The following is a 22,191-nucleotide window of genomic DNA, read 5'->3' on the forward strand; positions in this document are numbered from 1 at the left end:
TATAGACGGGGAGGAGGAGACCCAAAGAATGGGCCAGGGGCCTTCCCAAGAGTCTCAAAGCTCATGATGGGAAAAGAGCAAAGGGGGACTCTGGAGATCCTGACTCCTCATCTGGGGCTCTGTCCTCTACTCCACACAGGTCACCTGAGCCTGGAACTTCCATCTCCACCTCTCAGAACCATCCGAGCTCATATTTCCAAGTACTTATCATGTGCCATGCACTACGCTCAGTAACCTCATGTATGTCTCCCAGCAATACTATGGTGGGGGGTGGGGGGGTGGGGAGGCTCCTATTATACAGCTCATCCTATAGGGCACCTGGGTGGCTCAGTCAGTTAGGCGTCCGACTTTGGCTCAGGTCATGATCTCGCTGCTCGTGGGTTCGAGCCCCACCCACGATAGCCAGCTCTAGCCCACAATGTACTTCCAAAGGGGTTTGTTGGAGGAAGAGAGATGGGCAGGGTTGTGGCCAGTTTGGGGATGAGCTGCTTGGATACAGAGAGCCTACCAGTTGAAAGAACACTGAAAATCAGCTAATGCTTAATTCAGATCATTTACTAAGGGGCGCCTGGGTAGCTCAGTAGGTTAAACGACTGGCTCCTGATTTCAGCTCAGGTCATGATCTAACGATTCGTGAGACTGAGCCCTATGTCAGGCTCTGTGCTGACAGCACGGAGCCTGCTTGGGATTCTCTCTCTCTCTTTCTCTCCGTCCCTCCCCAACTCATGCTCACTTTCCGCCCCCCCTCTCAAAATAAATAAATATTTTTAAAAACCATTTATTAAAATGGAATCCAAGAAACAAAAGCTACTTAAAAAAATATAGGGGACTGAAAAGTGCAGTAGAGGAAGAATCTAGCCTCCAAAGAAACCACTGAGGTACATGGCATTATTTGTGCACAATTCTTCCTCTGCTCCCCACCTTCCCCATGGCTCGTGGTGGGCAGAGTGCGATCCCAGTGACTTTGGGCTTGGCCGTGTGACTTGCTTTGGCCAACAGAACTTCTGTGTGTAAGTGAAGACATAAGGTGGTAAGAGGAGTGACAAGTTCCTGCCAGACCCTTCTTGCACTTCTGCCATCTACCAGGAGAAGGGCACAGTTGAGGTGGCCATTGGTTCCAGGATGGGGGATCCATGGTGTCCCTGAGAACCCAACCCACAGCCTGAAGCAGACCCACTCCAGTCCTCTCCCTGGGCCCTCAGATCCTTGACCAAGAAAAACAAGTGATGCTTGAAGTTTGGGACTGTTTGTTATGCAGCATTATCACAGCATTACAGCGTCGATACTGACTAGTACAACCCGCTCCCCACTGTGTAACGTCCAGCAACTTATTTCATCTTTGTGAGCCTTCAGTTCTCCATCCTTCATAGTAACACCTACATGACTGGTTCCCAAACTTTAGCCATGTGCACACCAGGTTCAGGAACGTTTGGCTTTGTCTGCCTATAATCCGTATCATTCTTCCCTTGATACTTTTCTTTAAATCAGTCCACAGTTCCTAGAAATTTAAACGTTCATTTTAATCGCACAATGGCTAATCGTACCCACAATGTGCCAGTCATCTCATTTCGAATGCATTAACATACTTTAAACTTTTAAATGCCTATTGCCTAGAAAATTATCAGTGTATTACCAGCGGCACACATAATATATTGGCCTTTATGGGAAGGGTTGTGCTGAGTTATATTAAATGGTCCCCTGAGCAAAGTGCCTGTATCTATATTGAGTGTTGTGGTGTTGCTGATGCTGCTGGTGACATAGAACAGAAGTCACATGTGCCCAGGGCAGGGGTGCAACTCACTGATCATGGTGGTCCCGCCTGCCAGTGCTGCCTTGGTCCCTTGGAAGAAGTCATCAGCAGTTGTCATCCCCCGGGAGGGCTTCTGCAGGTACGTGTTGACATCAATACCTCCGGGAATCACCATCCGCCCATTGGCCTCAATGGTCTTCACTCCACCAGGAACTATTAAGTTCTCTCCTATTTGTCTGGAAACAACAGAAACGGCCTTGGGTTCTTAAGAGAAAAACAAGATGGCAGTCAACTGTGTGGTGTCAGTTCCACTGGGTAAACATTTCTGAGCCAGGTCCTATGCAGGGCACTGGGTAGACAGCGAAAGCTCGGGCAGGGTTCCTGCTCCCGAGGGGCTCATGGCCTGAGGAAGGGGAGAGGCATGTGGGCAGGTGGTTACAATCTAGGACAGCAGAGGGGTGGAGGGTATAAGGTGGGCTGCTTCACCAGCCCGGGTATCTGGGGAGGCTTACGGGGGTTGGTGTCAAAGGGTTCTCAGAACAGCCTGTCCCTCCAGAGTACTTCCCACTCTTTGTCAACCACTTCAGGGAAACAGAGGACAGTGACTGCAGGAGTAAGTCCCCTTAGCTCTGCAAACTTTGACAGTGCTATGGGCTGAAGTGTGACCCTCCCAAAAGCTGGATGTTGAAGCCCTACCCAAGGACCTCAGAATGTAACAGTATTTGAAGACTGGGCCTTCACAAAGGCAATTAAGGTGAAATGAGGCTATTAGGGTGGGCCCCAATCCAACAGTGTCTTTGTAAGATTGGTTGGTGTCATTGTTAGAAGACAAGATCAAGATCAGGACATAGACCCATACAGAGGATTGATCATGTGAGAACACGGGGAGAAGACAGCCGTCTACACGCCACGGAGAAAGGCCTCAAAGAAACCCACCTGCTGACATTCTGACCTCAGACTTCCAGCCTCCAGACCCATGAAAAAATAGATGTCTGCTGTTTAAACTGCCCAGTATGGGGGGCTTTGTTATGGCACCTGTGGCTAGCTAATACAGACAAGCAACCAGGATTTTCATTTTCACTCTCAGGAGCACTGACCTCAGGGAAGCTGCTGGACTCCCCAGTACCCACAAGAAAAATCCACTAACAGGGTAAAACCTGCCTGGAGGGAATCACACTGGGGATGGCAGGGTTTCTCTGCACACGCTGACCATCACCTCTGCTCCCAAATGCACCAGGTGCCTGCAAACTCCCTCCAGAAAGAAAGAAAATTCCAAAGGCTGGAAGAAGAGAGAAGAGCCCAAGATATTCGAAGCCTTGCCCCTGTGGTGGCAGCTGTGTTTCACCTGCTGGAACCAGAGTCAGGAGACATGGGGGGCAGAGGGGAGGCTCAGCCAGCACCAGGATAGATACAATAGCCTCCAAGGTCAATGCCTGGTGAAGACCACTAGATCTGAACATGAGCGATTTTTATTAAAAAAAAAATACAGGGGTGCCTGGGTGGCTCAGTTGGTTGAGCATCCGACTTCAACTCAGGTCATGATCTCGCGGTTGGTGGGTTTGAGCCCCGCGTCGGGCTCTGTGCTGACTGCTGAGAGCCTGGCGCCTGCTTCGGATTCTGTGGCTCCCTCTCTCTCTGCCCCTCCCCCACTCATACTCTCTCTCTCTCTCTCTCTCTCTCAAAAATAAATAAACATTAAGGGGCGCCTGGGTGGCGCAGTCGGTTAAGCGTCCGACTTCAGCCAGGTCACGATCTCGCGGTCCGTGAGTTCGAGCCCCGCGTCAGGCTCTGGGCTGATGGCTCGGAGCCTGGAGCCTGCTTCCGATTCTGCGTCTCCCTCTCTCTCTGCCCCTCCCCCGTTCATGCTCTGTCTCTCTCTGTCCCAAAAATAAATAAAAAACGTTGAAAAAAAAATTTAATAAAAAAAAAATAAATAAAAAATAAATAAACATTAAAAAACAATTTTTTTTTAAATACAGTTGTTCTGAGCTCATCAGCTTAGGCAACAACATCCTGAGTCACGTGAAAACATCAGTAATGAAGGTACAGGAAAGTGTTGCTCTGGTGACCACCATGCCAGGCCCCCAAAAAGAATCCACCCCCAGGTGGCAGGCACAGAATCCCCTGGCTCCCCTTGGACCCCTGGGCGGGGCCGGTCCAGGCAAGTGGGGTGGGGAGGGACAGAGGCCACGGGGCTCCCCTTGGGGGTCTTCCACAGAGTTGGGGCATCACACACTATCTGTCCCGAAGCCGAAAGTAGGTCTAGCGGAAGGACGGTGCCGGGGACCATCACCGCTACCACTCCTGCAGCCACGGCCACTGCTGCTCCCAACGCCAACCTCTTCCCCTCTGTAATTTCCATCTCGATGTGCAGACTCCTGCCCTGCCCGATCCTCCTGCTGTCCAGCTCCAAACACAGGGCGTGATGTCAGGGGTCCGGGAGGAGACACCCCCAAGCCTTACAGCAGGGGCAGGTCGCTGCTGAGCACTGGCCTTCTATGCACTTCAGGGATCATCTCATTTAACGCTCCAACTGGCTTCTAAAGAAGATGGGGTCATGTTCAACTGTTTCATGCTGGCAACGGCTTGGGCATGTCCCAGACTGGGCATGGGCCCTACAGGGGGGTATCCGTGGAGTCTGATCGGGAATGTGACTCAGTCACCATGCCACACGGCCAGCAAGTACTGCTGTTCGGGGTCCATCTTAAAGGCATGACAGTCGCCTCTCTTTACAGGAAGTGGAAGAAGAAAACAGAACTCAAGAGAGGCACGTGACATGTCTGAGGCCACACAGCAAGTCAGTGGTGGGTCTGGACTCAAGCCAGGTCCCCCCAAATCTCAAATCTTGGCTCTGCCCACCAGCCTCAACTGCCTTCCTGCTTCCCTTAGATAGAAGCAGATTCTCCCCAAACCGGGATTGAGCCAAATGGAGCCCTCAGTGCATTCGGAGGAAAAACCTAAAAGGTTCTCGATAGCAATGGGTGTGGAAAAGGGGCGAGGAGAAAGGAGGCTCTGAGAATGAGACAGACGCTCGACACCACGCTCAGGAGTCTTGGGCGGCCGGCGTTTGAGTCACCGGCGCTGAGCAAACTGAACGGAACCTTCAATGAATCATAACAGATTCTGCACAAAGACAGACGAACAGCTGTCAGGAAAGCTTGGTGAACGGCTGCCAAATAAAAGGGTTCTTGGGGTTCCATCAAAGTAAAGGGAAATAACTGAGCCTCCTCATGCCGGGTGGTGCCTGGGGTCAGCGCAGCTGGTTCCCCCAGGGTCTCAGCCCTGCCACACCTGCTTCCCAGCCAGCAGGGACCTGCGCCCCACATGACCATCCGGAGACTCGTCTGCTTAACGGCGGAAGGGGAGGGCCAGCAGAGTCAAATACAAAGGCGTTTCAGACTGAGAGGGGCCGACAGATACTGAACTTGTGGAAACCGCGTAGTTCCTGAACAACACGGCCCACCAAGGTCCGAAGACTCCAGGTGTTCGCATATGCAGCAAGCACTTCATAAATGCAGCTCAGCCAGTGAGCTCTTGTTCCATGCATACACCCTGGACTGCAAGGCTCCTGGGGGGTTAACTTCAAACCCCCCAGGGGTGAGGCTGGTGGGAAGGTGGTCCCGCAACAGTTGTCAGCATCCTTTACCCCTCACGCCCCAGAAGCCCCCAGCCCCCACAAACCAGGGTCTGCCCTGGAATGGCTGTCTCCTTATCTAAGCAGGGGGGGTGACCTAGGAACCTCACTACCCACCCCCCCCCCCCCACGTGTGCCTTCCTCCCTCTGGTTCCAGGCTGTACTGCGGCCGAGACCAAGGTCCTGCGCTGACGGGCCAGGGTTCTTCCAGCCAATGCTCCTGGTACCTGTCTGTCCCCAGCACTGTGCCAGGCCCCGGGGGGGAGGTCCTAAGGTGAGGTCCCTAAGTCAGGGTCGCGTGCAGCGTGAGGAGCGTGGGACTGGCACGCAGGCTGGCCAGCAAGAGAATGCTTCCAACACGGGGGTCAGGGAAGGCTTCCTGGAGGAGGAGCCACACAACCAGGACCCAAGGACAAACAGGGGTTGGGGAATGGGGGGAGAAAAGGAGAATGAGGGAAGGGGCAAGGTGTTCCAGGCAGAGGATTTATGGGTGCGAGGTTCCAGGCGAGGGCTGCTGGGCTCGCTCTGGGGGTACCATGTTTTCAGTGTGGCTGGGAACAGCTGAGAGGAGAGAATCACCTGGAAAAGCAGGGGCTTGGGCTGGACTTGAAATGCTTGGAGTCTGGGGCTGGAGTTGGGGTTGGCAGAAAGGGGCAGAGTAGGGCTCCTCCTGACCCTCTTCCTCCGCCCTCCTCCTCCTCCCCTTCCTCCTCTTTCTCCTCCTTCTCTTCCCCTTCCTCCTTCTCCCCTTCCTCCTTCTCCTCCTCCTCCCCTTCTTCCCCCTCATCCTCCTCCCCTTCCTCCTCTTCCCCTTCCTCCTCCCCTCCCCTTCCTCCTCTTCCTCCTCCTCTTCCCCTTCCTCCTCCTCCTCCTCTTCATCAAAGCCTACATGGGCACCAGACAGTCCTGACCTTCATCTCACGCATGTTCCCCTCTGCCCTTCTTTGCTGTGCCAGCAGCCGGAGCTGGATACTGAGAGTTTCCATCTCCTACTCTCCCAGACTCCAGGGAAAGATGCTGAGCGAATCCAGGGCATTCGTCATGCATAAGAAAAAGAGCTGAATCTCTCCATTACGAGCCGGTGAAATGTGGAGGCCACATCCAAACCACTATCTGTGAACTGTGCTCCCCCAAACTTGTATGTTGAAGCCCTGACCCCCAGCATCTGAGAATGTGACTGTTTTTGGAGAGGGGGCCTTTAAAGAGGTGAGTAAATTAGAATGAGGCATTAGGGAGGGGCCCTGAACCCCCAATAGGACTGATGTCCTTGTAAGAAGAGGAAGAGAAAAGACCCCAGGAGTGCAGGCACAGAGAGGGACGACCACGGGAGGACAGCCAGAAGACAGCCATCCGCAAGCCAAGGAGAGAGATCTCAGAAGGAACCATCCCTGCCGGCACCTTGACCCAGGACTGGCAGCCTCCAGATCTGTGACAAGTGAATTCCTATTGTTGAAGCCGCCCAGCCACGGGTTCTCCATTACAGTGACCGAGTGAACGAGCACACTGGGATGTCACAGCTAGAGAGGACGCCGATAGGGAGAAAGTGGAGGAGACTTCAGTCCCGACGGATGTCTTTTATTTAAGCACCACGGCCCTGTCCTAACATTCTTCCCTTCTCCCCTGCCCCCTTCAACCTAATCCAGAAATTCTGGGCAGGTGGAAGAAAGAGCTGTGAGTTCAGGCCTATGTACCAGGTTGACACCTGTGCCTTGTCCCTAACGGACACTGCAGTGTGGGGCAGGTGTTTTGCCTCACTAGCCCACCACTTCCTGCAATAGGACAGGAGGCCAGCAGGTGCACATCACAGCTCCCTGTGCATCTGAGGCCCTACAGAAGGCTCACACGGCAGGGGCACTCAATAACGGCTAGTCCCCGACCCACCACTAGTTTGGAGCTCCTCCCTCCTCGAACCTCTCCCTCCCTGACATTCACAGGACACAGCACAGTCCTTTGGGGACAGAACGCCAGCTGTCTGTGTCCCCTAAGGGCCAGGCAGCCCGGGGAGACTGGCTTCTTCAAAGACGCGTTTTGGGGGCACCTGCCTGGCTCATTCAGTGGAGCGTGTGGCTCTTGATTTCAAGGTTGTAAGTTCGAGACCCACGTCGGGTGTAGAGATTACTTAAAAAATAAAATCTTTTTCTTTTTTAAAAAAAAGTTTTTGGTCAACCCACTTTATAAGTCCATCTTCCAGGTAGACGTCAGCATAGAAGGACTGGTCATCATTGATGATTCGTCCACCTTTGATGAGGAGTCGGTCACTCTGAAAAGCCAAGCAAAGTATTCAGTGTTACTAGGGAAAAGCCGAGACGTTTTTTGAACTTTTAATATAAAATTATCCAAATATTTTCAAAAGTAAAGAAACGCCATAAAAAAGCCCCCTCACGTCCATCACCCGGACTCAAAACCTTCCACACTTCGCCATTCACGTTCCACCTATTCTGTGCCCCCACCGACACTTCTGTTTTGTTTTTGCTGCGGTATTTTCCAATAAAATCCCAAACACTGTATCATGTCACCTGTAAATACTTCAGTGTGTATCTCTTACCATGAAGGAGTTAAAAAAAATTTTTTTAAGTTTATTTATTTTGAGAGAGACAGAGACAGCATGAGTGGGGGAGGGACAAAGAGAGAGGGAGAGAGAGAGAGAGGGAGAGAGGGAGAGAGGGAGAGAGAGAGGGAGAGAGAGAGAGGGAGAGAGGGAGAGAGGGAGGGGGGGAGAGGGAGAGAGGGAGAGGGAGAGAGAGAGAGAGGGAGAGAGGGAGAGAGAGGGAGAGAGGGAGAGGGGGAGAGAGAGAGAGAGAACGGGGGGGGGGAGAGAGAGAGAGAGGGAGTGAGAGAGGGAGAGAGAGAGAGAGGGAGAGAGGGAGAGAGAATCCCAAGCAGGCTCAGCGCTGCCAGCACAGAACCCGACGTGGGACAGGAACTCACAAAACTGCGATATCATGACCTCAGCTGAAACCAAGATTCGGACACTTAACCAACCGAGCCACCCAGGCGCCCCAAGAAGTTTTGAAATAAACATAGCCACAAACCATCATCTCAGTGGACCCGACTGACATGAATTCCTTCATATCGGTTAATGGACCATGCTCAATTTTGCTTGGCTGTCTCAGAAATGTCCTTTGACCGTGGGCGGTTTCAGTGGTCCGGTCCACAGCCCCCACCCTGCATCTGGCTCTGTGAAGTCTGCAGGGGTCTGTCCCGCCCTCCTCCCTCTCTGATGCCATTCATTTGTTTCAGAAAACTGGGTCATTCGTAGAACAGGAGTTTCTTAAGGCATCATTATTGAGTATAATAAAACTCAATTCAGAGACATCTTAAAAACTAGCAGAAAGACTATTAAAAAAAAAACACAACTGCCCCGGAATGACCTCCAGTCAATGTTCTGATGTTTCTCTCTACCGTTTTCCGTGAATCCCCATGGTGGCGATCGTAATGCACGCATCCATCCACTCATCTGTGTCCCATCAGATGCTGCACTTTGCCTCGGCTCCCAGCCCAGGGCCAAGCCCTGAGGAGCCAGGAGGAACCAGGGACAGAGGGGAATGTGTCCTAGTGGAGATGGCAGAGGGAGAGGCAGAGGCTTTACAAGCCTTGGGTTCTGGGGGCTGGTTACAAGAGGAAAAGGGGAGGGTGCCCATCATGGGAGCAAAGTTAAGGAGCTGTCCCCCTTAAGGGGGGCCAGGCAAGACCAGCTCACCCCTAGAAAATAAGTCGAGATAAGTTGTTCCAAACAAACAAAGTTCGTCCAGGTAGGGCAAACATTCAGTGTCTGGGGACAGAGAACTGGTAGCCAAGGCCCAGAGACAGTAAAAAACAACCACAACAACAACACACACACACAGCAAATTCTAGAACCCCAAAACCACAACTGTGTCCTTTTCTGCATTTTGCCATAAGGGTATCCCAAGTTATCACATGTTCTTCACAGCCATAAGTAAGTGTCCACAAAGCATTTCACCTTGTGGATACACCATAAATTGTCTCACTATCTCCCTACTGTTGGGCATCGGAGTTATTTTTGAGTGTTCGCACGGGTGACGTTGCTGCAATGAGCGCCAGTGAGCGTCTCTCCACACAAAGTGTCTCCCTCGGCTTGACGCGGTAGGCTCGGTCCTCAGAGGCGTAACAACTGGGTCACACAGTATAAACCTCATTTATGGCCCTTGATAAACAGGACCAGATAGCTTCCCAAAAGTATTGCCCCTATTTGCCTTGCGTAAAATCACCAAGCACCCTTGGTTCTCAATAATTGTTCCTTTGCATTTCTTGGAGGCAGAGAATTCTTTTCGCCGCGTGCTGCTTTCCACTTGTACCATCTCCTAGCTGGGGATGCGGCAATGAATAAATAAATCACAGCGTCTCTGTCCGTAAGCCCCAGCCCTGGGGTAGGGAGACAGAGAGTAAACAGACATTAACAACTCAGGGTAGTCACTTCTGGGGGAGCATCCTCCATGGGCTTCCCTGAATGCAGAGCCTGAGACAAGGATTGAGGCAGATCGTGTATACGGGAGGTGACCACAAGAACGGTCACGAAGAAGTGGGGTTAGGCACAGAAATCCAATGCAGGGTGTTTGCTGATCTGGGTAACACTGGGGTTAACTGGGGCTTGATCCCACCCGGACCCTCTGAGGAACCGTACAGAATCCACAAGGCATGAACCAGGAGAAGGCAGAGGACGCTGTACAAGCCCAGAGAAGAAGGGTTAACCCAAACTAAAGACTCAGGGAAGGCTTGCTGCACAGAAACAGAGCCCACAGCCTGCTGCTCAGAACCCTCTGCCTGCATCTGGCATCGGCACCGAACTTCCTTCAGAGTGAAAGGCAAGGTCAGTGAGACCCTGCGTAATCTGGAATCCCACCACCCAGGCAAAGTTCACTCTCCCACTTGCTTCAGGTGTCTGTTCGGTGTCACTTACCTGAGAGCCCTCCCGCCGCCTGCCCTGTTTGGAACATCATACACCTGTGCCCTGCCAGCAAAACCCACACCCCGCCCCCACTTTGTTTCACAGCCCCTACACGCTATGTATCCACATGTTTGTCTAAAATGTGACTTGCCCGCTGACCTCAGAGCTGTGGTGGTCACCCACTGGCTGTGGCAGACACAACTCACAGGGGACACCTGCATATATGCTGATGTAGGTGGACGGGCCACCTATAGCTGTGCCCTGCAAATGTCCTTACAAGACTGGTAGCTTCACCAGGGGAGAGATTTCACCTGTTTTCTTCAGTGTTGCATCTCCAGTATTGGACACAACCTGGCCGGATGGATGGATGGATGGCCAGATGGATGAACGGACACACAGACGGATCCCTGACTGATTCTTAAAGGACAAATGGATTAAGATGGAGAGAAAGGGTATCAGCGCCAGGAGACAAAGAACTACGAGCCACGAGGCAAGGGAGACAAGTAGGAACCAGCACATCTTACCCCCCAGCAGGAGAGTCTCTGTCTTCAAGCTCAACCGCTCCCAGGCCCTACAACCTGCCTCTTAGCCCTAAGACAGAAGCCAGCCACGATGTGCACATTCCCGGGGAGGATACTCCGGTACCAGGGGAAAGGGGAGGCATGGGCTCTGCACACCCAGAAGCAGAGACAAGCTTGTGTCCAGGTTTCCCGGGCACCGGAAAGCAGGGGAATGTGAGGCAGCAGCAGCAGCAGCTGGTGCGTGGCTTCCAGAACACGGCCTCCCGCAGGCAGCTGTCTGCTCTGCCACATTTAATAGAGGGCTTTTCAGGCTCAGCCTGAAAGGTAGTATTTAATACACTGCACACCAGAAGATCAGCCCCACCCTGCTCTTTCTAGAATCAGGTGGTGCAGCTTGTGTTCAAGTCCACCTCCTCCCCAACTACCAGCCGATTCTGTGTGCAGCTACTGCACCGGTCCGAGCTCCGACGTAGTCGGGTGCAAGCGTAGTTCTAAAACAGTAAGTCCATGTATGATAAGGCAACAGCCAATGTACTCCCTGCTTTTCTTCCTTGAAATTAGCAGTGCCTTTGCCTCTTAATTGGCATGTTCAGAATCATGTCCTGTGGCACTCTAGCTCAGAGGGGTTTAAGTAGAGGCTATTCCACAAGGTGAGTCCCGGAGGTAGTGAGTTTAGAAAATTCTGGGTTAAGCAGAAACAAAAGATGGTCGATATGACAAGAACCCAGATCCTTTACTCTGCTGACGTGTAACGTGAATACGCGAGCAGGGGACCGCACTTAACATCTTTTCCAAACACAGATCCTTTTGTTGTGTGGAAAGTTCTGACAAGGGAACTTTCCCCAGATGACACCTTGGGAATTGTGCTTTATGACAGTTCTGCTCTCCAAGCCTGTTTGCGCCGAGTTGTTCTTATGGAGTGTTGGGTCTGATCTGACCTCAGATGGAAACGGGGCTTAGAGACCGGGTGACCTCCTGTATTCACACAACTAACGGGGGTACGGGTTAGACCCAAGGTTCCCTAACTTCCGGCCTGGCATCCACTGCACCAAACACATCTTAAATATTTCTTCTGTCACATCTTAAAATATTTTCACACACGAGGGGCGCCTGGGTGGCTCAGTCAGTTAAGCGTCTGACTTCGGCTCAGGTCATGATCTCACGGTTCGTGAGTTTGAGCCCCACATCGGGCTCTACGCTGACAGCTCAGAGCCCGCTTCAGATCTTCTGTCTCATCTTTCTGCCCCTCCCCCATGAGCTCTCTGTCTCTCAAAAATAAACATTAAAAAAGCACGTTAAAAAAAGAGAAGCATTTTCACACTCTAGAATCCATGACACCCATAATCAGATACAATTTAGAAAATACCAGATGTCTGTGACCCAAGGACCTAGCATTCTAGGGCTCCCTTTTTTCACGCAGGAAATCTGAGTGTAAAATCTCACACCAAGAGGAGTGAAGCTGACGGTAAATAATTGTTAAGAATGTAACAAAATAACAGTCACATATTTAAGAGAAAATTAATAATTTCCTGCCTCTCACAGACACACATGTGAACAAGGACAATTGTTCTGTGTCACAATCACCCTTTTGATTCTTTGAAGGAAATGAAATATCTGACTAAAAATTCAACAAAAGTCCAACAGCTAGAGTGTGCCAGAGACTGCCATTCATTCCATGATGACAGCTGTGACCTAAAGGGAATTATGCTCAGTATGGCTTGGATCAGCATTACATCAGAACAGACTGTCCAGAGTCAGATGCAAGGTCCAGTCTCTGTCTGCTTACTATCCATGTGACTTAACCTCTCCTAGCCTCAGTTTCCTCATCTGCAAATGGGGACAACTGTCCCTGCCTCATAAGGCTGTTGGGAAAAGTCCATGGGGTATATACATAAAGCACTTAGCACACGTCTGGCATGTGTAACTACTCAGTAGAGTCACGCATTGTTTATTCTTTGCCATTTTCTATAGCAGGAGCCACCCTCAATAAATAACTAAGGGAGGAGTATGTGCAGCTAAAAGAAATAGCACTTGCCCTTAAGGAATTTTCAGGCCTGTGGGGGAGACTGGGAAGGGCTGGGACAGAGAAAAGAGCAGAGATTGCCAGGAGCACAGAGGTGCCCCCGTTCCAGCTCTTCCAGGGGAAAAATGCTTACTTAAGCTGGAAGCATGAATGGGAATTAGCCATGCGGCAAAGGACAAAAGAGACTCCAGAAAGAGGTATGACATGGGGACAGGCACAGAGGGACAGGGTGTGCTGGGGGATCTATATGTGGTTTTATCTGGCTGAAGTAGGACCTCAGGGTGGGGACCTGGAGAGGGGTTCAGATGCCAGCTCAAGGGGACCCTAACGCCATGAGGAATGGAGTCTGGGCGGGTCCCCATGATAATGAAAGGGTTTTCTTCAAAGAAGAACTCAAACATACAAAAGCTCCTGAGCTGAGACATCACACAAATACTGGGCAGAAGTACAAAAAGGGAAACTGATTATAGTTTCCTCAAAGCAGGGGTTTCTCAGGAAGAATCAGCACTAGACAATTTTGCAAAATGTATCATGGGCCTTAAAATTGCTGATGACCTTTGATATAAAAATTCAGTGCTGGGAATGTGTCCTCAGGAAAATATCCCCGAACAGGTCAAAGGATTGTACACAAAAGCGTGATCCAGAATTAATTGCACTCGTATAACCACACCACTAATGGGGTATCCTTCAGCTGCTAAAATATTTCCCAGGAATTTTTAACGACAGACAAAAATGCTAGACAATAAAATCTTAGCTGAAAAAGCAAAATACCAAACTCTCTATATGGTAGTAATTCAGGGGGGAGAGCAAATCTTTCTAATAGTAACAGACTCCCCCCAGCAGAGACTATGGGGTGCCCCCGTGTCCCACTGCCCCTTGCACACCCCTCTGCTACAAGACTGAGCATCTGGCATGGTCATGGCTCATGTGTCCATCTCCCGCAGGGCTGGACACCCCTTCTTGGCCAGCCTTGCCTGGGGCGATTCATCTCTGGATCCCAGGGACCAACCAGAGGTATTTAGCAAACGTTTGCTGAGCAGGAGGAGAGAGGGAGACAGAGAGGAGGCAAGGAGAAAGGGAGAAAGAAGAACCGAATGTTTGAAAAGAGAGAAGGAGGAAGTGAAAAGGGGAGGAAAGGAATAAGATAAAGAGGGGAGGAATGGACGAGAGAGGGAAGAAAGGAAGGGAGGAAAAAGGGGTGGGGGAAGAAACACAGCACAGGAAAAAAGAGAAGACTGATACATCAGAAATCCCTTTTTCTGCTTTTAAAATTCCCTGAAAGCTTAAGCCTACTGCCTGGGAATAGAAGCTGGCTTAGTGCAAAGCCTGTACAATGCAGATGATGCTGAAAGAGCTCTCCCGAAGGGCCACCTAAACCTTGGTTCTGGGCAGGAATCACATCTCTGCCAAAGGTCCTGTGAGTCAGAGGAGAAGCTCAGAGAAGGGGAGGGCTTGTCTTCAAACCCACTATTATCTTGCATCCAGCCTCAACTGGGAGGGAGCTGGTGTTGGCAGGACGCCTTCATTCTCTTCACAAACACTAAGTACTATGTTGAGTGCTGCTTACAAAAATTAGCTCTTAAAGCTTCAGACATTCTTACCCATACAACAGCAAAGTAAACAGCAGGCAGCCTCAGCCAGAATGCGAGGTCTGGGTCACAGCGAAACGTTTGCATCATTGTCCACCCCTGAATGAATGAAGCATTAAGCCTCCCTGCATTCGGTCCTCTCTCCTGCTTGGTGGGAATAAAACCTATCATCTCCACCGCAAAGTCATAAGACTGGAAGATCCATTAAGGGAGCCTTGGAAGAAAAGAGAGGTGCAGTTCTCATCTAATCAACCCCCCAATCACTCGTTTATGAACTGGAAAACAGCAGAAAACCAAAGCTGTTATTACAGAGACAGGGAAAGACAGCGACTATGTCATCAAGGAGGGGACATTTAAGCTGGGTTCTGAAATGTGAGAAGTTCATGAAGCCAAAAAGGGGGGAGAAGGGGAGCATTCCAGCAAAATGAATAGTATATACACAGACACGATGTTCCCAAAGTTCCAGGTTCCACGGGATGAACAAGGAATGGAAAGGGCAAGCTGTGTGCTGTCCGTGGTCCTGACACATCATTGGTCACTCGGATAGCAAGGTTTCTCCCAACCCTGGGCTGTTGAAGATCCCTCTCCCTCCTCCAGCCTTGTAGTTCTTCACTGCTCTCCTTTCTCAGCTCACTGGCATTTTGTAATCTTTACATTTCCAGAGAACACAAACAGTTGTGCCTTATGCTTCGCAATGTATGCAACTGGTTCCAAGTACTTTTAACTCCTAGTACAAGACTTTAATTCTCCCAAGAAGTTGGGGGGAGGGAAGTTGGTCTGCTTTGACCAACAACAGAATGAGAGTAGATGTGAGTGCACCAGTCTGAGCACAAGCTTCAAGAGGCAGATGGGATTCAGCTCAATCTCTTGACAGTCCATCCTCTGTCATGAAAACCTCCAGACCCCCTCTCCTACGATGTAGACATTGGAATCTGAAGCCAATGAACAATGTGTATCAAAAAAGGATCTCAGAGGATTAAGGTTAGGGTCAGAGGAATGTTCTTCACACTGAGAAGGCAATTCCACCGGGGATGTGTGGGTGCATACAGATTCTGATGAGGCTGCCTGGTTCATCAGTGGGAAGAGGCTCAGAGTAACTAAATGACCCATCACTCCTTGGCAAAAGGAAGAATTCCTTCCTCCAAGGGGCTGGCATGGAAATGAGTCTCAAGAAGATCAGGGAAGCCCCATTTTAATAGAAATGTGCTTTGCTCATGCATTGAACTGCATTCTCTTAAGACAAAAGAAATGTCAAGGTGAGTTCTAAAAGTTACCAGGCCTTCAAACTCTACAAGCCACTAATGCTGAGGCTAATGTTTACAACTCAAACATTCAACAGGACAGGTAGACACATGTCATTCATGCAAGTACAACTTACAACATGGCGCCTGAGCCTAGACGATCCTCAAAATCCATTGGGATCGCCTGCTAAAAACTCCAACCCGGGGGCTTTTGCCAAGAATTTCGTTTACCAGATGCAACTTACGGGCCAGGAATTTATGTTACTAACCAACACCCCCAGGTAATCTTGATGTAGACCCTCTGGGGTGGATTGTGCTATTTGTTTTACAATTCTCTCTGTTCTCTCACCCTTGGCATGCGTCAATGTGGGTGCGGTGCTCTCCTGCCCCACCAGCTGATGGCACACCCATGTGCCTTGCTTTGACCAACACAATGAGAGTAGATGTGAGTGCACCAGTCTGAGTACAAGCTTCAAGAGGCAGACGGGATTCAGCTCAATCTCTTGACAGTCCGTCCTCTGTCACGAAAACCGCATGGCCAAGGATGGAGCCTCCTTCATTCAGAGTCCCAGAAGGAGATGATATGAGGAGAAAAGTTGACCCAAACAGAAGCCTGATGACAAATCTGGCCAAGCTCTGCTAATACGTCCTACCACCCACAGACCTAAGAGCAAGAAATATTTCAAGTTGTAAGTCACAGAATTACAAGGTTGTTTGTTTACGTGGCATTATGGTGTCAAAGCAAATTGATACACCATCAAGATTCTGTGCTGAGGGGAGCCTGGGTGGTTCAGTCAGTTGAGCAACCCATTCTTTTTTTTTTTTTCCAGTTTATTTATTTTGAGAGACACACAGAGAGACAGTGCAAGTGGGGGAGGGGCAGAAAGAGAGAGGGAAAGAGAGAGAGAGAATCCCAGAGAGCTGGATGCTGTCAGCACAGAGCTGGAAACTCACATAAACTGTGAGATCATGACCTGAGCGCAAATCAAAAGTTGGGCTACTTAACCAACTGACTCACCCAGGCGCCCCGAGCATCCCACTCTTAATTTCGGCTTAGGTCATGATCCCAGGGTCGTGGGATTGAGCCCCACATTGGGCCCTGCACTGACTGTGGAGGCTGCTCAAGAGTCTTTCTCTCTCTCTCTCTCTCCCCCTCTGATCTGCCCCCACTCTCTTCCTCTCTCTAAAAAAAAAGAAAAGAAAAAGAAAAAGGAAAAAAGATCACGTGCTGAGAGCTGCCTGTGGGATTTTCCAGCTCAAATACTTCACAGCTCAAGACTCAGTCCCTACCTTTAATAACCAGAGCCCCCTTCCTCCCAGGCCCCCCTTGCAGGTCTCCCAAAAGGTGCAGCTGCGCACTCTTACTCATTCACAGAAAACTAGCCCATTTGCCTTTGATTTTTGCCTCAGGGGACAGCCCATCAGCCTGCAGCCCTTTGCTTCGCAGCACTTTCCGGGAAGGCAGCTCTGGAAAGGGCAACAGGCCTGAGACCCAATCTAATTAACACACATTTGCTCTCCCCTCGCATGGGCAGAGAGCACAGTGGCATTTTCCTCTTTCATGAATTAGAAATACAGGTGGTCCCCATGGATTGCAGACCTTCTCTGGAAGCTTGGGCCCGTTTCCATGACAACTGCAGTTTTAACAGCAAGGTCTCAGGTCCCATGATACCAGCAGACATTCAGGAAAATACTCCCTGATGGACTGAATATCTGGTTTTAAAATAACACACCAGGAGTGGGCAGGGCCTTCAGGCTGCCCCAAAGGACAATGATGCCAGCTATCTCCGTATCTACGTTGGGACCCACTTTGTGTCTCCTTGTCTCTGCTTTTTACCTTCCATAAAGCAATCTGAGCACAAATCCTTTCTCTTTAAGGAAATCACATTCCTGAGGGCATACTAAGTGCCAGTTCTGCATTCATTTTAATTCTTAAGTTGCTTTAAGAAGTGGGTACGACTGGGCCGCCTGGGTGGCTCAGTCAGTTAAGCGGCCCACTCTTGGTTTTGGCTTGGGTCATGATCTCGCCGTTTGTGGGTTTGAGCCCTGTGTCAGGCTCTGCACTCACAGTGTGGAGCCTGTTTGGGATTCTCTGTCTCCCTGTCTCTCTGCCCCTGCCCTTCCCCCTCTCATGTGGTCTCTCAAAATAAATAAATAAATAAACTTAAAAAAAAAAAAGTGGGTATGGTTGCTACAAATGAGGAAATAAGAGAAGTGAGGTAATTTCTCAAAGTCACACAGCCAGATGGTGCTGCCCGATTTGAACCTAGCTCCGTCGGTACCTACAAAGTGACAGCCCCATTACCCCCAGGTAGTTCTCCCCTGTTCTCCTCATTGTACCTGGTTAACGTGTTTGAGCCTCAGTTCCTTCCTCTGCCAAATGGGGATAAGCAAGAGCTGGACACGTATACACATTCCGCTATTTATCCAAGCACATTCCCAATGCCATGCACTCACCTGACCTCCTAATGGGGTTGCTGCCATTATAGCCGAAAGGGAGTAAGGCAGATTCCAGGGCTCTGGAAGTTGCAAAGGGCTCCAGGGAGGGGAGATATTAAAGGCAGAGACCTATTCGCCTAATAAGCATTGGCAATGCCTCCTGTGGGCCAGATGCTTTCACACTCATTATCTCATGTGACAAAGAGGCAGAGTGGCCTGATGGTTCAGCACGTGGGTGCCAAGGCAGACTGCCTGGGCTCAGATCTGGCCCCGCCCTTACTAGCCCTGTGTCCTAGGCAAGCTCTCTCCCAGCCTCAGTTTCCCATCTGTAATGCAGAGAGCTCCTTTGAAAGTTAAATGAATTAACACGTGGACAAGCACTTAGAACTGAGCCTGTTGGTTTGTTTGTTTGTTTAAGTCTTTGCAAGCTAGGGAGTCAGATCGCATACAGATGCTCAGTTCCATCTTCGACTTCTAAATTCTCATTTCACACCCAAGTCTTCCAGATCGTGTTGCATCTGGTCCAGAAAGTCCTGGCATACACCTGCTGATTCCCACTTCCAGCGGCACCTGCCCCCCATCCGCCCTCGCCACCTCTCCCCCTGCTGCCCATCTCGTCCCTTCCTCATGACAGCCAGTGACCTTTCTGAAACACAAAGGCAACCATGTCATGCCCTAAAACTGCAACGTCACATCCCCGTGCCTTCCTCTGGCCTTCTTGCCGAACCTGCTCTCCCCAGTGATCTCCAGCTCAAGGTCCTGACCCCAGGAACACGTGGTCACCCTTGCAGTCCCCACAGTGCGAGGCCTGTGCCTTACGGTTAGCATTGCTTCATGATGTGTTATATTCAGCTCGTCTCTTGTCTCTCTCTCCCGTGAGACTGGGAGATCCTTCACACCAGAGACCACAGCCTGTTCCCACACAGCTTCTTAGCTTGGTGACCTGGGGCCAGATACTTAACCTCCGTGTGCTTCAGCCTCCTGCTCTGCCAACAGAACGAATCAAAGTAGCAACTCATAGGATTTCTAGAGATAATGTGTAAAAGCACTTTGCGCACCTCATACACGGAATACTGGCCTAGGTATGAAAACATGCCCAATGGGGCACCTGGGTGGCTCAGTCCGTCAAGCATCCGACTTCGGCCCAGGTCATGATCTCGCAGTTCGTGGGTTTGAGCCCCATGTCGGGCTCTCTGAGGACAGCTCAGAGCCTGGAGCCTGCTTGGGATTCTGTGTCTCTCTCTGCCCCTCCCCCACTCATGCTCTGTCTCTCTCAAAAATAAATAAACATTAAAAAAAAAAAACCATGCCCAATGATTAAAGTTTTATTTTGAGTCTGTTTTGTTCTGCATGCCCAGAAATAGAGGATACCAAAAGAAAAAGGAGAAAATGAAAGGCCGGGGGTGGGGGAGGAAAGAAAAAGATTGCACCTGGAAAGTATGCTCCGTGAGGAATAAAGAACTGGGGCCATTTTGGAAAAGAGAAGGTCCTGGATAGGGAGAAATGGCTGAGAAATGCCTTCCAGAGCCTCCAGGAATATCGGCGTAGAAGAGGAGGAGGGCTGTGACTATCCAGAGGGCAAAAGTATGACAAGAAGCAGATTCTCAGTCCACATACCTAAGAGCTTTTCAACGACAGAGCTTCCCAAGGATAAAGCAGGCTGCTGAGTAAAGTAGTGATCTCCCTGTCACTAGAGGTATGCAAGGAGAGGGTATTTGGAATTCCTACACTAGAGGAGGGATAGGGGGCTGGGGGAGAAGCAACAGACACTACTTCCTGCCTTCCTAACCACACAAACGCTGACAAGTTTACATAACTTAAAAGGCTCCTTTCGACTTTAAGACTGTATAAATAAAATATCATTAGGGCTTCAGCCCTAAGGGCCTATGAATATGGCAGGATACAAAAGACAGGGCAGCATAATTTGGGGACAGGTACAAAATCTCGAACAGCTCCCCGTGTGCTCTATGCAGTTCTGCATCAGAGCCATTGAGTCTTCCTGTGGGACTGACCCCAAGTCATTATTCAGTCAAGGCCTAGGGGACACGTGTGCCAGGATCTGCACCCACTTAAATGGGAGGCCCCTATTGTAAAATCGTGCTTGTCGGTGGGAAATTCGATGAAGCACCTTCAAAGATCAGACCTGCCCTCTCCCCGCCGCCAAAGTACCACCTGGGCGGCCCTCTTTGAGCTCCAACAACCCTTCATGCCCCCCTCACGTTCTTCTGGACCGTAAGCCACCTGAACACGAAATCCACGGATAGGATTAGTTAAATGTTAAGGAAAGTCAAACGCAGCAGTGGCTAAAACCTCGCTCAGCAAAGCAGCACCATTTACAACCTGGCTTCATTCATCCAGCCACCCACGCAGTCTGGAGTCCCTCTGTGAGTCACCAGCGAGCTGCAGCACCCCCGAGAGATGCCAGAAAAGCTGCCCCAGCCCTCCAGAGTGTTTGATGAGGTTGGACAAACCACAGTTACGGACATGCCAGTGCTCGTGGCTCCCGGCCCCCAGGGGAAGGATCCTCCATGGAGAATGGGCACAACTTAACACAAGTGCAAAGGGCCAGAGAGGGTAAGCCCCGCCAGGAGAATGTTCCAGGTGCCTGGGGCGCAGGCCCGAGGAAGGAGGTGGGCGAGCGCAACCTCCTAGGCTCACAGCCATCACTTCCCTCCATTTACTGCCTGCTCTCGTTTTCTAGACCAGCCCCTTCCGGAAACACCTTACTTAGACCCCACTCCTTCTCCCACACCACCAACACTGACTCAGAGTCCCTTTTGCAGAGCAAAGTTACGATTTCATCATTGCATCTCTCCAGGACCGTGAGTCTCAACCTGTGTTCAGAAGACGCGTCCAGGAGCGCCTGGGTGGCTCGGTCAGTTAAGAGTCCGACTCTTGATTTTGGCTCTGGTCACGATCTCACGGTTCGTGAGTTCGAGCCTCATGTGGGGCTTGGTGCTGACAGCATGGAGCCTGCTTCGGACTCTCTCTCTCCCTCTCTCTCTGCCCCTCTCACGCTTGTGCTCTCTCTCTCTCTCTCTCTCAAAACAAACTTAAAAAAAAAAAAGAAGATGTACAAACAGCATAAAAAAATGGCAGCATTCTTAAAGTAATGAAAGACATACACACCGCCAAGTCGGTTGGCATTCATCGGCGTGCCCTCCCTACTGGTGTCACCACCCGTCTTCGGGGGCCTTTAATTGCTCGTCACTGCCCGTGCTTACTCTTCAGCACCCTGGCACTATGCACTGCCCTGTGTCCTTTTGATATGCTCAAGGGCAAAGTCCTCTGACGCTTCCTTCCAGGCCAGGGGGTGCCTTTGATTCACAAAAACTGACACTCATTGGATACCTCCCAGCTTGTGAGCGTGCAGAATGCCACCTGATACATGTCACTGGAACAACGTGTCGACTTAGTTGCAACAAATACGAATTTTAAATGCCGATCAAAATTTAGCGGTGCATCTACACAGGATTTTTTTTGTTTTGTTTTTTGGATGTGTCCCTCTGCTCACAGCACATGGGCTGAGAACCACTGGTTGCTAGAATATCTCACATTTCCTATCTTCTTGGGTCTCCGATCTCCGTAACTGGCCCTTTGGCTCTGACCCCCCCTTCCAATCTAGATTTCCAATTGTCCACTGAGACCCCTCGGCTTGGCGCTCTATCCCCCACTCAATTCGAGTGCCTTTTCTTCCAAACTCACCCCTCATGCGTCCTGACCACCTCATCATCAGCTCCAACGGGTGTTGATTACCACCTTCTATGTGCCCTAATTTTCACACTTAACCCTCATATCTCCTTAAGAAAGTCTAACATCGGGCTTCTCTCCACTGATTTGGGTCTGGACCGTGGGACTGGCTTTGGCCACGTGACTATGAGCCACAGTTGAGCCCAAGTCCTCACAGGCATTTCAAGTTGCCACCAGACTCCCATGCTTCCCTCCTCTGTTCCTTCAGCCTGAGTCTCAAAGTGAGGAGACACAGGGAACAGACCGCTGTTCACCGGCATCCGGGGGCCGAGTCACAGCCAATCCGAGGCCCTCGCACAGCGTGAACAAGAATTCAATGTCTGTTGCTGAAAACCAGA

The 22,191-nt window shown here is 50.5% G+C and overlaps 1 protein-coding gene across 2 annotated transcripts in view; it reads right to left on the reverse strand.

The window, feature by feature from the left end:
* CRMP1 (collapsin response mediator protein 1) overlaps positions 1 to 22,191 on the reverse strand; it is a 77,025-nt gene that overhangs the window by 44,349 nt on the left and 10,485 nt on the right. For both annotated transcript variants that reach the window (XM_053217598.1, XM_027077882.2), the window contains exons 2-3: positions 7,556 to 7,644; positions 1,802 to 1,986 (exon numbers count right to left, since the gene is read on the reverse strand). In XM_053217598.1, coding sequence (XP_053073573.1) covers positions 1,802 to 1,986; positions 7,556 to 7,644 — 274 coding nt within the window. The remainder of the gene's footprint in view (positions 1 to 1,801; positions 1,987 to 7,555; positions 7,645 to 22,191) is intronic.

Source organism: Acinonyx jubatus, chromosome B1 (assembly GCF_027475565.1).
Source record: "Acinonyx jubatus isolate Ajub_Pintada_27869175 chromosome B1, VMU_Ajub_asm_v1.0, whole genome shotgun sequence".
Classification (NCBI taxonomy): Eukaryota; Metazoa; Chordata; class Mammalia; order Carnivora; family Felidae; genus Acinonyx; species Acinonyx jubatus.